The following is a 15794-nucleotide window of genomic DNA, read 5'->3' as shown; positions in this document are numbered from 1 at the left end:
CATATAATTAAAAAACGAGAGAGAGAAACTTGCTATTGAATTCTGCAAAGCCCTGAACTGTGCCCTGAACCAAGGAATTGAAAATGCTGGGGAAGGCTCCCAGGACGCAAAGCCCAGAGATAGCAAGTCAGCCAGGAGCCTGATCAAAAAATAGCAACTTGCACGAAAGCACTTCAGGAGGATATTGCAGAGCTCTGTTGCTATGCTTATTCAAAGAAATACTTCAGCTGGGGTCAGCCCGAGCCCCACACTCCCCGCGCTCCGCCAGCGGCACTCTGGCTGCTCGAGCTCTTGCCCAGCCCACCGGCACAGTAACTCGCAGCAAAACACTGCCTCCGCTTTCCCTCCGTTCCCACAGCTCCCGCCTGCCACGCTCTGTCCTGCTGCCCACGCTCTGCTCCCGGCGCCGCGCACCGGGCTGCTCCCTTCGCCTCGCCTCGGCAGGGGTCACTCACCTTCGCACAAGGCGTGCGTGCCTCCATTCCTCTTTTAAACAGCACCCCCTTTTTTTTGTGTTTGTTTGTTTTCTCCTCCTCTCTCTCTTTTTTTTAAACCAAAAGGCAACAATCCCAGAGGTCACCTTGCCCCTCCCTAAGTAGCAGTTTATGTCACTTGCCAGTCTCTATCTATAGAAAACCTCACAGCTACATAACTCAGACATGAAAGGCCAGTAAGAAGCGAGCTCTCGCGCTCTCGCATGCATGCACTGTTCAGAGAAAACAAGCCTCTGGTTCTGAGCTGCCCATCTCTGCACGAGAGCTGCCGTTCTATTTATAGACTCACAGCTCAGTAGAGTTTGGTGAGTTTGGGCGGAAAGCACTGAAGATAAGATCAAGATGACTTTTATAAAATGATTCAGACGCGGCTGCCGCCTTTCTCGTCCTCTATTTTAATTTTACAGCCAAAGGACTTGCTACTTGCAGGGGAACGCAGCTGAAGAAAATTAACTGGGGAAAGGCCCTCGATCTGACAGCAAAGCGACACCGAACGAAATAAAAGGGGGGAGCTGGATAGCTGTTTCTTCTCCCCAGCCTCTGCAGCACTGTTAATTAAAGACCTTCTCTGAGCAGCTTACTAGCCATGCAGTTCTTCAAGACAAAAGTGAAACCACCCCTCCCATATAGAAAAAAAATTGAAGCTGCTTTTTGGTGTTGTATCGTGGCTCCTACAGGAAGAGCTAATCGTTCTCCCATGACATTTGACATACCGTGAGGTTTGATTAGGTGCAGCCTATCAAGGATAAATATAAATATTACTGCTTATGATAGAATGAGCCACACTATTTTCTCTCCAGCTTGACGTGCCACACCACGCCATTCCATAGGCTGACAGCACTTTGAAAAATAAAACATCTTCTTGCACTTAGCCTACAACGTTCGCTGCTTGTTTCAACAGTGACCCTCTTTTATCATATTACAAGACAGCATAAAAAGGTTATTAACAAACTGGTAATTCAAAGCAACAACGCTCAAAGCAGGCAGCCGTATACCTCACTGCAAAGAGCACGACTAGACAGCTGAAAGGCAGGGTCTGAGAAATTTCTAGCGTTTATCTTTGGCCCTGAAGAGAAGAGACTTCCTGCAGAAAAAAATTCATTTCACAGCTAGCAATACACAATCCTCCCTTCCCCACACACGCTCAACCCCATTTAAAACGGGCCGCTTAGGAGCAGAAATAATACGTTCTCAGTTTTCTCGTGTCAAAACGGACGCGAGGTCTAGGCCTAATCACAAAGTGACAGAAGAAAGAGTTTCGCCACTGACCTCAATGGGAATGGTTTCAAGCAACTCAGAGGACTTGCAGCAAGGACTTCAGACTGAGAGCGCCTAGTGCTTCAGCGCTTCCCCTTCACACAGTCCCACCACGTAAGAACAAGAAGTCAAACATAAGACTAGCAAGAGCAAGACATAGCAGTACTTCTAATAGCGTTACACATTTGAGACGTCTCTGTATCCAGTAAGCCATATCAGGAGATGACAGACGAGGCTACATAGACGAATTGCTTTTTTTTTTTTTTTTTTTTTTAACTGATAACATGAACGATTCTAGTGAAAAGATAAGAACGATCCCATCACATTTCAACTGCTCCCTTTTTCTTTTGCACGTAGTAATATTCACTATCTGCAGCACAGGAGTGGTCCAACCTTTTCCATCCATTCACAAGCCACTGGCCCCGTTTGGAAGTAGAGTCCTTCTTATAACTTAAGTTCCTAATCTGGAAAACAAGATCCTACTAGCCAGACCGAAGGCAACTATCGACTGCACCCAGCTGTCAGGCTGGCAAGTGTCCTTTGGCACAGAGAGGTTCCAAATCCTGTTCGCTATAGAAAGAAGAACAATGAAGCCAGTTTTACAGCTGTGATCATGACATATTCTTAGGGGCAGTTATTCAGTTTGGCATATCTGATATAAGAATTTTGCTCCAGTGGTACTTCTTTCCAAAGTTTTATAGAAAAATAAATGTACAAAAGGTAAAAGAAGAATCATTCAAAACTATCTAAACAGCAACTAAAGAAGCCCCAGATCCCAAAGTCCTCAACATCTGGATTTCTCTGTATTCCATGTGTCTTTAGAATGCAAAAACTTCAGGGCACAGATTGTTTTTATTTTCATGTACTATAAAACTTTAAGTAGGGTATTGATGCCAAACAACAAATAAGTAAGTAAAGAAAGAACCAAACGCAAAGAAAAGGGCAAAAAGAAAACATGTATGTAGAACTGATAAGCTACTGTTAGTTATGTCAGCTAAGGCATTTCTGTAAGGGTACAGGCAGATGATCCCCAGGGACCAAGCAGCCTCATCTAGTCCCTGACCCCAGGTGAGCTGTTGCAAAAAGACGGGAGCAGTTCTGCAGTCGCTTTAAACACGGCGAGACAGTCCAGCTGAGCTAGGGCAGGTACAAATTAGGAGTGCTGTACCTTGTGGCGGGTGGGTAAAACTGCTTCAGTAACTGGTTCTATAAAACCTCTTTGTGGTCATAAATACAGAATTAATAATTATTTACAAATCAAATGAAATACAGTAAATCCAACAAAGAAACTAAGGGAATAAATCTAACTAACCATGTAGAATAAGACATGAAAGGTCAAAAGGCTAGGGGTTAACAAGCTAATCCGAAAGCAACATCCTTCCACCAGACAGTGGTCACACCCTGGAAATTAACTCCAGGAAGCTTGGAGGGGGGAAATCTGGATCAGTAAAGCAATTCTAAGAATGGGACACAGGGAGAGCTACGCAGATGTATACGAGTGTGTATGGGATTTAATAGTCTGTTAGTCCTGGCTGGGAACTCTACATTAAATACACTTGACTTGCTAAAGGGAAAAAATGCATTAAGACTTCTTTCATTGGTACGGACAGGACAAGACGTTACGTGGACTCGTAACTACAAAGGCACTCCAGAGAGAGGGAGAAAAAAAAGAGAAGAAAATCAGAGGTCAGCCACAAGAATCAAATGTCAAAGCAGAAGCTAAGGCTGTGTGAGTCAGTGGTCCAGTAACAGAAGCCAAGCTCTCCACTGATGAAAGGGGTATTGTATAGGCTTTTAGTGTACATAGGTTATTAAAACAAAATGCTATTAATCAGTGTTTTATCAACTGGGAAGTATGCATGTCAGGTTACAGCACAGACCTCTAGACAACTATATGGGAAGGTCTGCAAAATCTCCCCAACAGTCATCTTCCCTGTCCTCCCGCTCTTATAATCTCCAGCCTTGCTTCATTATTTGCACTCTGTGTACCCAGTTGAGAGACTAGAGGAGGGCTCTGCCAGCCAGCTGGGCATTTCTCAGCACAGCCGCTCGACAAGTATGCAGACGGGGAGAATTCAGCAGGGCATGCAGCAATCTGGAGACAGCCTAGCTGAGATGTCACTGAAACAGGAAACGCAAACTTATGCCCTGGATCAGTGGTGAAAAACAGCAGTTTCTATCAAATACAATCCCGAAATCAGCCTTGAGTTAGCATCTGCCTTGCCACGGATAACCAAAAGGCTGAAACATTATTTAACGTTGCAGCAAGTAAACGAAGAATTGGTCTCTGAAACAGCGTCTTTTCAATACAACATTCAGGTGCTACTATTGTGAATGATTCCGTTTTAAAAGGGATGAGCACTCATAGACCTAAAATGATCAAATGAATACAGAAAAACAACTCCGAAAGCACGCAAAAAAGGTATACGGGAAAGGAAATATGACATACCAGCATAACATCATGCAGCCTCCTGGTAAAACGAGCTCAGTCAGAGAGCTCCAAGCAAAGTACTTAAAAAGACACAAATACACCGGTCAGCTACATAAAAGAGAGGATAAAAAACACCCCGGGACAGTCTGATTCAGGATGAGTTACTAGCTGGACAACTCCTGGCACGGTAACTGCTTAAGCCCTCAGTATGCTTTCCATAGGCTCCAGGAATCCTTCCCAAACACATTCATCAAAGCAGGCGATCAAGCATGAAGCTCACCTCATCCTAACAAACTACAACAAAACCAAAAGATAAGGACTCAGATCCATCCAGAAAGCTAGTCAAAGCCAAAAAGCAGCAGTTTAAAAATTACCTGAAGACTCTGGAATGGAATAAAGATTTTACAGGGTACTAATTAAACATAAATGTTATACGTGGACAAACATGAGAAATCGGCTGTTATTTTTTCTACCGTCTTAAATTACAAAAGAAACTACGTCCCTTCCTTAGGGCATTAGATTAACAAACTGCATTTTCTCACACAAAAAATTTCAAAACACGTTATCTCCTGTGAAACTTTCAGCTCTGAGATATGCCTGTCAAATACACAAATGCACAGCAGCACTACAAAAATCTCTGGTATTAACTTGGACTCACACTGCCTCTGCCGCTGAAAGCCAGCAACATAACCTTATTTTGAATCACAGCACTGAACATGGAACCCTGTAATGCTACAGCCTATATCACCAGAACTTAAACAACACTCTCCCTCACTCAAAGAGAGCCAAATTATTACCGTTGTCCATCCAAGCCCACCCACCCACTCCACCGGCAGCTCAAACGAGCCAGGCACTTACCATAGCGACATTTCAGGGCCATCTGAAATAACAGTATCAGGCTGGGAAGGAGCAATCAGTGCTATTGCAAGAGCAGGGAGCGTAACAAGAGAAGGCACATCCAGAATGCAGCTGAGGATCTCATCCCACCCCATCCTTCCCATACTGCTAAATGTCAGGCAGATCTTGGCCAAGCAGGATGGGAAAGCCAGCAAGAAAGTCCTGGTATGGAAACTTCGGGACACAGGAAAGTGAAAGTTATACCTCGAGGAGGCGAACTGAATCTCTGCCCTCGTGTCGAGGCGGTTCAGAGAAGAACACAGCTTCCTCCCACTGTGTCTGGATTCCCATCAACTCTGCTACTGAATTCTGCAGGGAGCCTTATTTGGTAGCAGCTGGTAGATGTAGGGCCAAATCCTGATCCTTTTACTTCAACTGGTATTCCAACGGGATTACGCTATTGAGAGCAGAAAGCAGCTTTTGGCCTTCAGTCATTTGATTAATACCTAAGGTACCTTAAGATTTATTTATTTTTATCTCATCTGTAACAATTGCTGTTATCAGATTTTCCTTATTTATGTATTAGACAAGCTATGCTTTTAAGTTTCTTTTTCCTCATACATCTAACATGGTTCTTAAAGGAAACGCCAAAGTTTTTAAGTTTGTTTTTCCATGATCCCTGTTTTAATGTCCTGCAAATACCTTTGACCGTGTCAAGACATCTCGATCAGCACCAGCAACAACAAGGGAGATTAGCACAGCCTTGGGAACACCATTTTGTTAACTTTCAGCTACAGAACCAGCAAACCAGAACAGAGGGCCTGGCTCGGGTTCCCAGAATACTGATTCTTAATAAAATCTCAGCAACAGAGCTACACACTCTAAAAGAGCACTCTGACCTTCCTCAGTACAGACCAGTTTGAAAAGCAGGCAACACGCTCTTCCTGTGGCGTCAGCCACGCTTCTGTCTTTCAAGAAACAGTAAAGACGGCTGTCCTAGGCATCAAGACCTCACCCTGGAGCTTGAAACACCTGTCTCAGTTCCCAGCTCCGGTGGGGATACACTGTGTGATTTTGTGCATTTGATACAATAGCTACATACCTCAATTCCTTGTACGGGACACTGAGATGTATCACCTCTCCCTACTAGAATATTACAAGAGTAAGTATTAAAACTTACAAATATATTGTGATTGATATAAGGTACTGATTGACATAATGTATTTGAATGCAAACTAAACAACTACCTCTGTTTTCATGAAGAGTACCTAAATTCTACCTGCACTCTTATGCAATCAAGAAAGCCTTTCTCTTTTTAGGAAGGCAAACTGCAACATCAAAAGAGGTTATCAGATGTAAAACTTTCCAATTGAGCAATGAGATTGCGAGGCAATAAGATTTCCTCTAAAACTCCTCTGGAGTAATAGTGAATTAATCAATCATCTAATTCAGCAGTTCTAGTGTTCTGGCCAGGCGAGTCACCTACGTCCTTTCTGGATGAAAGGAGGACAACAGGCTTCGGTCCGCCTTTTAGCCCAGGAACTGCACAGACACTAAGCCCCGTACTCTGAGGAAACAACGGACTTCTGTGGAGGTGCAGCACAATAAGCTCATTGCTTTCAGGAGTGATATAAAGCATGTAGGAGGGGACCAAGAAAGATGGCAGCTGAAGTGGAGCACTACTGTTGCCTGACACATTTGTCAGCCTGAAGCCGAGCTGTCCGTAGGACAGGCCACAGGCTGGATAACTGGCCTGCACGCTGCAGAACCAGCCAGAAGCATGTTCTTTCTTAAGACACTTTTACATAAATTCTCAGCAAAATAAGAAGCAGTAACCACTTAGAGGGGGAAAAGCATGGAACAAATAGTTTCAGTGGAAATGCTAAGTGAAATTCCTTTAAATAATAGCCTGTGAATCAGAAACCTTTAGAAAATATATTCCACAAGGAAGATGTTTTTCACTTGAACAGCATTTTGCTCTGAAATTTGTGATGCTACTATGACACTATCTAGTGTACCTCTCAAGCGTTCAGGGAAACTGGGAATACAAAAAAAGTCTCCTGATCTCATTTCTGCTTTCTCTTAAATACGTAGGTATGTCTGCCATTTTAGAAACAACAATAGTGGGTTTGTAACTAAAGAAGGTAAATTAATGCAGTACCTTAAATGGTATGCTAGATTTTCTAAAACAGTGATCTGCAAATAGATATTTTATAGTTTTCATTTATAATCCAGAACTATTCCAAAGTAAAATATTAATGACTTTTTTTGTAACTACAGGGTTCTGAGCAGGTAGAAGCACTCTAAATATCTGAGTTAGTTTTATTAGAGAGAGAGAGGGAAAGAGAGAGAGAGAGAGAGAGAGGAGAGTAGTAACGTACACTTAAGCACACTTTAATACTCATCTTATATCTATTTTTATTTGAGGGAACAATTACTAGCCCGACAATGTACTTTTTGGCAATGTGGTCTAAGTAAATCCATGTTCTCAAAACATGCAAAGGTTTAATGTTAGCTCTTTAGTTCCTGGAACCTGAACTATAGTTAGAAGGAATGAGAAAAGCTACAAGTGTGTGTGGTTTTCTGTTTTGTTTTGTTTTTTTTTAAAAGGAAGTAACAGCTGTTGCTTTCACATAGCATCCAAAAATCTCCAGCAGCGAGGCAAACTCACAGTTCAGCAATGGTAATACAGCATTGGGAGGCTTCCCAATTTTTGTCAGAACAGATGAGTCTTAAAGAGTATGTAAAATGTAATGTAGACTTGAGTTAAGCGACAGAAACATTCTCAGGGCAAATTAACACAGACTAAAACTCCATCTTTTCCTCCGTGCTCAGAGAAAGAACTAGCCCGATTGTCGTGTTAATCCAAGACAGCTGATGGCCTTAAATCTGTGTTCAAGATGTTGCAAAAGAGCAGTTCTTGAGACTGAATCCAAACTGAACCATTACCTCTGTTTTCAGTGAAGAGTTCCTAGTTTCTACCTGGACAATTTACAACACGTTGCTCCTGAAGTGTCCTCTTTTAAATGTTCTGTTAGATAATAGCGCAACAAAAACAGATGGATGTTTGAATATGTTTTGGTGGAGGAAACCACAGACAGAACGTGAAATAAGTCATAAATTCCTGAAAATTCCCCCCTCGTTTGTTGCACATTCCTTCTACACCATTTCTTTACTGAAATGCGTTGCTTCTTATCATAATACTTACTTCAGTATTTGTATCAAACCCATAAATTGCTTGGTTTCCTCACTCTAACCTCATCCGAGAGCCTTGAAAGATTTGCCCTCCAGAAATGAAAATAACACTTCTATCTATAAAAAGAACACTTCTATTTATTAGGCATAAAAGAAGAAATAAAATGAGCTTTCTGCAGTCACTCATGCTGCCTACCATATGTTTGAGCAATCAGTTTAGCCTGCTCAGGAAACTCGCACAAAGGTGAGGAGAAACATCCCCCCCCCTCCCCCCCCCACCCCGGGACAACACCACAGAAGCAACAGGTTTGCATTTCTTCTGTTACTTTTAGAGCCTCAAACAGCGTATTTCCCTCTTTCAAAGTCCCCAATACCAACCACTGTTTCAGATGAATGGGTAGTAGGACTGCCGCAGGGTTTCTAGTGTTAGAAGACTCATTCAAACAACTTTTTTTTGCTAAGAAGTGAATGAAAAACAGGCAGTACTTGCTTTTTTCTTGCTTGGGCTCCTCAGGCTGCCTACTAGACCTCAAAGCTACTAAGGAGAAAGAGAATCACCGTCTTCCCTAGTGCAGAAGCCCAGCTACACCACAGACTGCTACACAGCGTGGAAACTGAAAACTCGAAAGCTTAGTACCAGTTAATGTATCCTGCTTTTCATAGTATAAATTAACCTGACATCACTCTGCTACTAGAACTAGACAGCTTCCAATATCCCAGCTAGTTCCTTTAAAGTTTGGAGAGCTGCTCGTTCTGTTTGCAACTGTCAGAATACAAGCTGCAAGCTTGTCTTAAAACAGTTCAAGGTAATGACAAATGGTTATAAAAACCAAAACATTACAAAAAAATTGCTCATAAAAGTAAACAGAAGTTCGAGACTGAATTAGTCCAAACAAAAAGTTCTCTCGATGTCACCCAAGGACACCGCTGAAATCTTGTCTGGTAAACAAAATGAGATCTCAACACGCCAAAACTGGCACGCTGGAAATTAGACCTATTTGATGAATGAAATGAGAGGACTGCCTATTCCATTCATTCTCCTGGTTTCTGAAGTTCATAAGGCGACGCTTACAACGAAAGCACAAGTGCATAGAAAGAAGTGAGCTTTACTATCAAGGCCCATATGAGGAGCAGGGCTCTTGCATTCCACACCCTTGTCTCCCAGGACCACTTCTGATGTTATTGCGTCTTCATCCAAGCCAGCTCACGATTAAGATGATATTACCACTTCAGGTGATTCCAGCCGAGTCCCAAGCACTGCTCAGAAGGTAGGAGTGGGGCTCCTGATGCCCCATCTCCTCACACACATCCTTCATCCCTCTCTATTTTATTTCTTCTCTCCTAACTCCCTTTTACCCCACCTGTTCAAGAATAGTTTAGGTTAGTTGACCAACGGTTTCTCTTGCTACACCACTACCAGCCCAAGACCAGGAAAGGGGCTAAAAGCAGTTTTCTAAGAAGCTTGCTGCTGGTACGAGTCTGACAGGTCTCAAAATAGCTGATCAAGCACTGTATGCAGTTTTTACTTTTTCCCAGCTCCAGACTCCAACAACAGCAGTTACAGTAACAGCTTTACCCTGTCATACAAGAATTTTGTTCTTCCCTAGAATAAGAATCACTAAAAGACTACTAAAAATACTTCTCTTTCCTACCTTATTATTCCTCAAAACCCTTTTCTAGCTAAAAACAAACGAGTACATTAAACACAGTACTTTACTTTTCAAAAACTGAGCTTCCCCTCCTTCCTACACGTATCTTCACGAGGGATGAATTTTCCAGTTAAACAGATGTCAACTACGATTTGCCTGCAGACATTGCATGTTGAAGTCACTATACCTATAATCCCAAACAATTCTATCTGCCCCTCAGTATTACCAACACATTGCAGTCAAACACCGCTGGGCAACCTGTGGGCTCAGAAACAAGTTAGCTGATGTTTTATGGTCTTGTAAGCAAGAAGTTTAATTTCACAGTTTTTCTTGGGAAAGCAGATGGCAGGACCAGAGGAAGCAAAACAGATCTTCAAAGTGTTTGAGACTGACCACGACAAACAAGTAAATTCGGAGGAACTGCATGGTTATAGCAGATGTTGTACTCCCGTTGTGATGACAGTTAGCTCCTACAGCGATTTAACTGTACTTACAGGCATGGTCTCAAGCTAACTGCAGCAAAAGATGTGGTTAGAAGAGATTTACGTCCTCAGGGCGAAGTAAAAGCCTCCCTGCATCTCTTACTGTCACTCTGACAGACCTGTCCAACAGCTTCGGGTAGTCTGCTCTCTGTCATTCAATACCTAAATTTAAAATTAGGTCTGCCTTTACAGAGGAAGCAACCTTCTCAAAGCCTCATCACAACTATGGTTACCCACAATGTTGTCTTGCCCCCTGCCTTAAGGGCAAGAAAAAGCATACATGCAGCAGCGTGCAGAAGAGGAGATGATGAAATAGAAAGAAATCAACAGTAACAGAACAAATCAGTCCTTGATACCATAATACCTGGGTTTACTTGGAAAATTTGACACTGCTTAGCTGAAGGTCTTCTGCAGATTAACACACAGGAGGCTTAATAGTTGTGGACAATATCTGTTTATAATCCTTGTTCTTAACATGTTTATGTTTGCGTAGTACAAATGGCTGGTTTAAGCTTTTTCCAGCCATGCTGACGCAGGAAATGATGTAAAACATAGCAAATGATTAAGTAGAGATGTGGGGATGTGTTCAGCTGCACTCAAACAAAAGTAAAATCCAATACACCTTTTACCTTAGCATCCCAACATCCTGCTGTAAGCAAGAGTTCCCGTTCTAGCACTGAAAAAGTCTTTGTCCTTGCTCTCATCACTGACAACAATACGTAGATATTAAAGTAGACCACGGCATCCTTCCTCCCTACTCACATGGGACCCCTGCCACAAACAGTATTAAGAAACCACAAGGTTCATCCAGTCTCCTGCAAGAAGCATTTCTGATATTCAGCACTCGTGTGCAGGAAGACCTCAAAAGACTTCTTTTTTTACAGCAGATGAACTGACTAGATTAGGTCATCTGGTGCTACAGCATGGCTGAAACGTGCTTGATACACTGAGCATTAACCCACTTGGAGGGCTTCACTGCTTCCTGTTGTAGCCAAAAGAATCATCTCACCCGCACAGCGCAGACCCTCAGCGTCTTAATTCAAGAAGTAAATTACAGGGTCAGCAACATGTAACAGATGGAGGAAGTAACTCCGCCATGTGTAATGAAGTGAGTAAACAGTTCTCACACATGACTGTACTTTGTTATGGGGGGGCTTTCAGTACTGGGACCAATGTAACAAGATGATCACAAACAGCAGAACGATGATATGTGCGCATCTAAAAGGCAGGCAGGCTAGCCAGCAGAAGGAACATCACTATGAATAATGCTTAGGACACTGCATCATGCCAAGAGACATTTGCTCTCCTTCGCTGTGAATACAAGATAAGCATTACTGAGCTAGAAGTATCAGCACTGATCAAGCCGCCTGCATCCACAGCGACTGTGTCTGCCTATGCCTCAGAGACAACACTAAGGTGATGGCAGAAGAATAGCTAGCCTGTTATTTCTAAGCAGAAACATGTCACATAACCACCCAACAGTTACACAGGACTTTTAACTGCTACAAAGAAAAATCAGGCAGCTATAGTAAAAATAGTACAGAAGAGGGCAACTCCCTATGGGTGGTTCCCAGCCTCAGGCTAAGGGAAATCTTTACATCTTCTCTTACGGTAACAGTACAGAACTACAACCACAGTTCCTCCTAGGGAGCAGAATGCTATCACTGCCCCCAGCAATGACATAATCCTTCCAGAACAAGCCAAAAAGGGGTAAAGACTGGTGGGGCAAAGGGAATCAGGGTGGAAAGGCCTGTTATCCAACCAGGAAGGTGAATCAGGGCAGAAACGGGAGCTGGGAACAAAGACAAACCTGCCATGAGACCAGCGCTAGACAAGAGAGGAGGCTAAACATCACTGTGTGGCTACAAGAAGGAAAAACAGTAAAGGATGAAATGAAGAAAATGGGGATGCAACCATTAAAGAGATGGGAAGATGTAGAGGGAGGCATGCAAGGACTCTAGGGGATAACAGCAAAGGCTGCGCCTTTCAGAGCACAGGAGCTGTGAACGTGAGACAAATGATTTGTAGAACGTCTAAAAGAGCCACAGGAAAGGGGTTTAGGAAAGTGATAATGGAGGAGGACACAATATGACAGGGAGATGAGGCCCTGCAGGGGCCCTCGGGGATGGCATGGAGAGGTGACGAGGGGGCCCCTGGCGATTCTGATGTGGGGGGAATAAAAGGCAGATGCAGCTTCAGGAGGTGGAGAGGGATGGGATGTGCTGGTGGGGATATCAAATATAAGATAATGGAGGATCGTTATAGGGGACAGGAGCTCTAATCTAACTTGCTTAACTGTAAGAAATTTTTACAGGGAAAGAAAAGAAGGAAAGAGGTAAGGCAGCATCCTGTTGAGCTTGGGCACACTGAGCAGTTAGGAAGAGAGAGCTCCCTGGAAGGTGTGAACCAGGACACCAGGGTGAAGAGGGTCTAAGCTGGGTTATTGGAGAAAGTGTTTTGGGGAGGTTCCTACAGGGCCACAAAAAGGCACTTTAGGGAGGAAACCTGCCAGGTGGTGGAGACTCAATGTCAAGGGCCTGTCAGAAACCTCTACGAGCAGTTAGAGGGGTCGCTGGCAGCCCCTGCGGAGCATGTCTAGGTGGGGGGATCTGCAGGTCCCTGAAGAGCATTTTAGAGAGTGGGGGGTGGAAGGTGATCGTTAGCACGTTCCTGAGGGGCACCCGGGGCACTGAAGGGTGCGGGCCTCCGAAGGGTGTTTTCGGGAAGGTGTTGTTAGCAGATCCCTGGAGAGCAGTTTGGGGGAAGGGTTGCCGGCAGGTCCCTGCGGGGCTGTTGGGGGAGTCGCTGGTACATCTGGGAGAGGCAGTTTGGGGGGAGATTACAAGTAGGTCCCTAAGAAACAGTTTAGGGAGTCACTAGCAAGTCCCTAGAGAACGTTTTGGGGGGAGCCGCCAGGAGGTCCCTGAGGGGCGGTTGTGTGTGGAGGGGTGGGTGGCCAGCAGGTCCCTGAGGGGCAGTGTGGACGGGGAAGGTCACTGGCAGGTCCCTGAGGGGTGGTTGAGGGTGGAAGGCGGGAGGGTCGCCGGCAGGTCCCTCACGGGTGGTTGGGAGAAGTTTGCCGGCAGGTCCCTGAGGGGCAGTTTGGGGGGTGGGGGGAGAGGGTCACAGGCAGGTCTCTTGGGGCAGTTTGGGGGGGGGAGAAGGGGGGAGGGTCGCCGGCAGGACCCTCAGGGACGGTTGTGGGGGGCGCGCCGGCAAGTCTCTCAGGGCTGTTTGGGGGGGGGTCGCCGGCAGGTCCCTGAGGGACAGTTTGGGGGGGGGGGTCGCCGGCAGGTCCCTCAGGGACGGATGGAGGGGGGAATTGCCAGCAGGTCCCTGAGGAGCCGTTTGGGGGAAGAAGGGGGGAAGGGTCGCCCGCACGTCCCTCAGGGGCGGTTTAGGGGACGGTTTAAGGGGGGAGGGTCGCCAGCAGGTCCCTGAGGGGCGGTTGGGGGGTGGCTGGGGGGGGGGGTCGCCGGCAGGTCCCTGAAGGGTGGTTGGGGGGCGGTTGGGGGGGGGTCGCCGGCAGGTCCCTGAGGGGCGGTTGGGGGGCGGCTGGGGGGGGTCGCCGGCAGGTCCCTGAGGGGCGGTTAGGGGGCGGCTGGGGGGGGTCGCTGGCAGGTCCCTGAAGGGTGGTTGGGGGGCGGCTGGGGGGGGGGTCGCCGGCAGGTCCCTGAGGGGCGGTTGGGGGGGGGGTCGCCGGCAGGTCCCTGAGGGGCGGTTAGGGGGCGGCTGGGGGGGGTCGCCGGCAGGTCCCTGAGGGGCAGTTGGGGGGCGGCTGGGGGGGGTCGCCGGCAGGTCCCTGAGGGGCGGTTGGGGGGCGGCTGAGGGGGGTCGCCGGCAGGTCCCTGAGGGGTGGTTGGGGGGCGGCTGAGGGGGGTCGCCGGCAGGTCCCTGAGGGGCGGTTGGGGGGCGGCTGGGGGGGGGTCGCCGGCAGGTCCCTGAGGGGCGGTTGGGGGGGGGTCGCCGGCAGGTCCCTCAGGGACGGTTGGGGAGGGGGTTCGCCAGCAGGTCCCTGAGGGGCGGTTGGGGGGCGGCTGGGGGGGGGGGGTCGCCGGCAGGTCCCTGAGGGGCGGTTGGGGGGTGGCTGGGGGGGGGTCGCCGGCAGGTCCCTGAGGGGTGGTTGGGGGGCGGCTGGGGGGGGGTCGCCGGCAGGTCCCTGAGGGGTGGTTGGGGGGCGGCTGGGGGGGGTCGCTGGCAGGTCCCTGAGGGGCGGCTGGGGGGCGGCTGGGGGGGGGGTCGCCGGCAGGTCCCTGAGGGGCGGTTGGGGAGGGGGTTCGCCGGCAGGTCCCTGAGGGGCGGTTGGGGGGCGGTTGGGGGGGGGGTCGCCGGCAGGTCCCTGAGGGGCGGTTGGGGGGCGGTTGGGGAGGGGGTTCGCCGGCAGGTCCCTGAGGGGCGGTTGGGGGGCGGTTGGGGGGGGGGTCACCGGCAGGTCCCTGAGGGGCGCTTGGGGGGCGGCTGGGGGGGGGGGTCGCCGGCAGGTCCCTGAGGGGCGCTTGGGGGGCGGCTGGGGGGGGGGGTCGCCGGCAGGTCCCTGAGGGGCGGCTGGGGGGCGGCTGGGGGGGGGGGTCGCCGGCAGGTCCCTGAGGGGCGGTTGGGGGGCGGCTGGGGGGGGGGTCGCCGGCAGGTCCCTGAGGGGCGGCTGGGGGGCGGCTGGGGGGGGGGGTCGCCGGCAGGTCCCTGAGGGGCGGCTGGGGGGCGGCCGGCAGGCGCTCGCCGCGGCTGAGGGGGGCGCGAGGGGCTCGGCGGCGGCGCAGGCCGCGCCGGGAGGGGAGAGGAGGGGAGGGGAGGGGAGGGGGAGGCGGCGGCGCGGAGGGAGAAGCAGCGGCAGAGCCGCCCGCAGCGCCGCCGGAGCCCGAGGCCCTGCCCACCGCGCTCACCTTCTGGCGGATCTGCCCGGACGTGGAGACTTTGCGGATGAGTTTCTGCGGGGAGCCCGGCTCCTGCTCCGGCTCGCTGTCCGACGACTCGTCCGCCGCGGCGCTGGCGGCAGCGGCGGCGGCGGCGGCGACCGCCCCGGCCTGGGGCTGGGGCTGCGCGGCGCCCGCCGCCGCCATGCTGCACCGAGCGGAGCCGAGCGGGGCTGCGCGGCGCCCCCTGCCGCCGCCCGCCCGCCGCCGCCGCCGCCGCAGCCGCGGCGCCCCCTGGCGGCGGCCGCGCCCCGCCCCGCCCCGCCGCGCGAGCCGCTGAGGCGCGGGCGGCCGTTGGGGGCGAGCCGTTGGGGGCGGGGGCGCGGGCGGCCGTTGGGGCGCTGCCGCCCCTCAGGGAACAGCGGGGGGAGGGCGGGGGAGGGGCCGCGGCTCCTCCGCTGTGACCGGCCCAGCAGCCCCCAGGTGGCACCTGCAGCCCTGGGGCCCGCCTGTCCCGCTCGGCCGTTTCCTCACCCGCGCCGCTCACCGGAGAAACCGTAACCGTTGGGCTTCGCAGGAGCACCGGCGTTTGCGGGAGC

The 15794-nt window shown here is 49.3% G+C and overlaps 1 protein-coding gene across 7 annotated transcripts in view; it reads right to left on the bottom strand.

Annotated features, from left to right (window-relative positions):
- DGKD (diacylglycerol kinase delta) overlaps positions 1–15415 on the bottom strand; it is a 66735-nt gene extending 51320 nt beyond the window's left edge. For 3 of the 7 annotated variants that reach the window (XR_011142794.1, XM_068954162.1, XM_068954160.1), the window contains exon 1: positions 15226–15415. Coding sequence is in view for 6 of the 7 variants with exons in the window: in XM_068954162.1 (XP_068810263.1) it covers positions 15226–15402 (177 nt within the window). In the remaining variant the exon portion in view is untranslated. Of the gene's footprint in view, positions 1–455; positions 649–5040; positions 5165–5283; positions 5386–10357; positions 10379–15225 lie in introns of those variants that run through there. The other 4 variants (XM_068954163.1, XM_068954161.1, XM_009669710.2 and 1 more) reach the window with 4 other exon arrangements.
- Between the last annotated feature and the right edge of the window lie 379 nt (positions 15416–15794).

The sequence above is a fragment of the Struthio camelus genome, chromosome 9 (assembly GCF_040807025.1).
Source record: "Struthio camelus isolate bStrCam1 chromosome 9, bStrCam1.hap1, whole genome shotgun sequence".
In the NCBI taxonomy this organism is placed as follows: Eukaryota; Metazoa; Chordata; class Aves; order Struthioniformes; family Struthionidae; genus Struthio; species Struthio camelus.
Note: the sequence above shows the minus strand (reverse complement) of the source record. Positions and strands in the feature narration are given on the sequence as shown.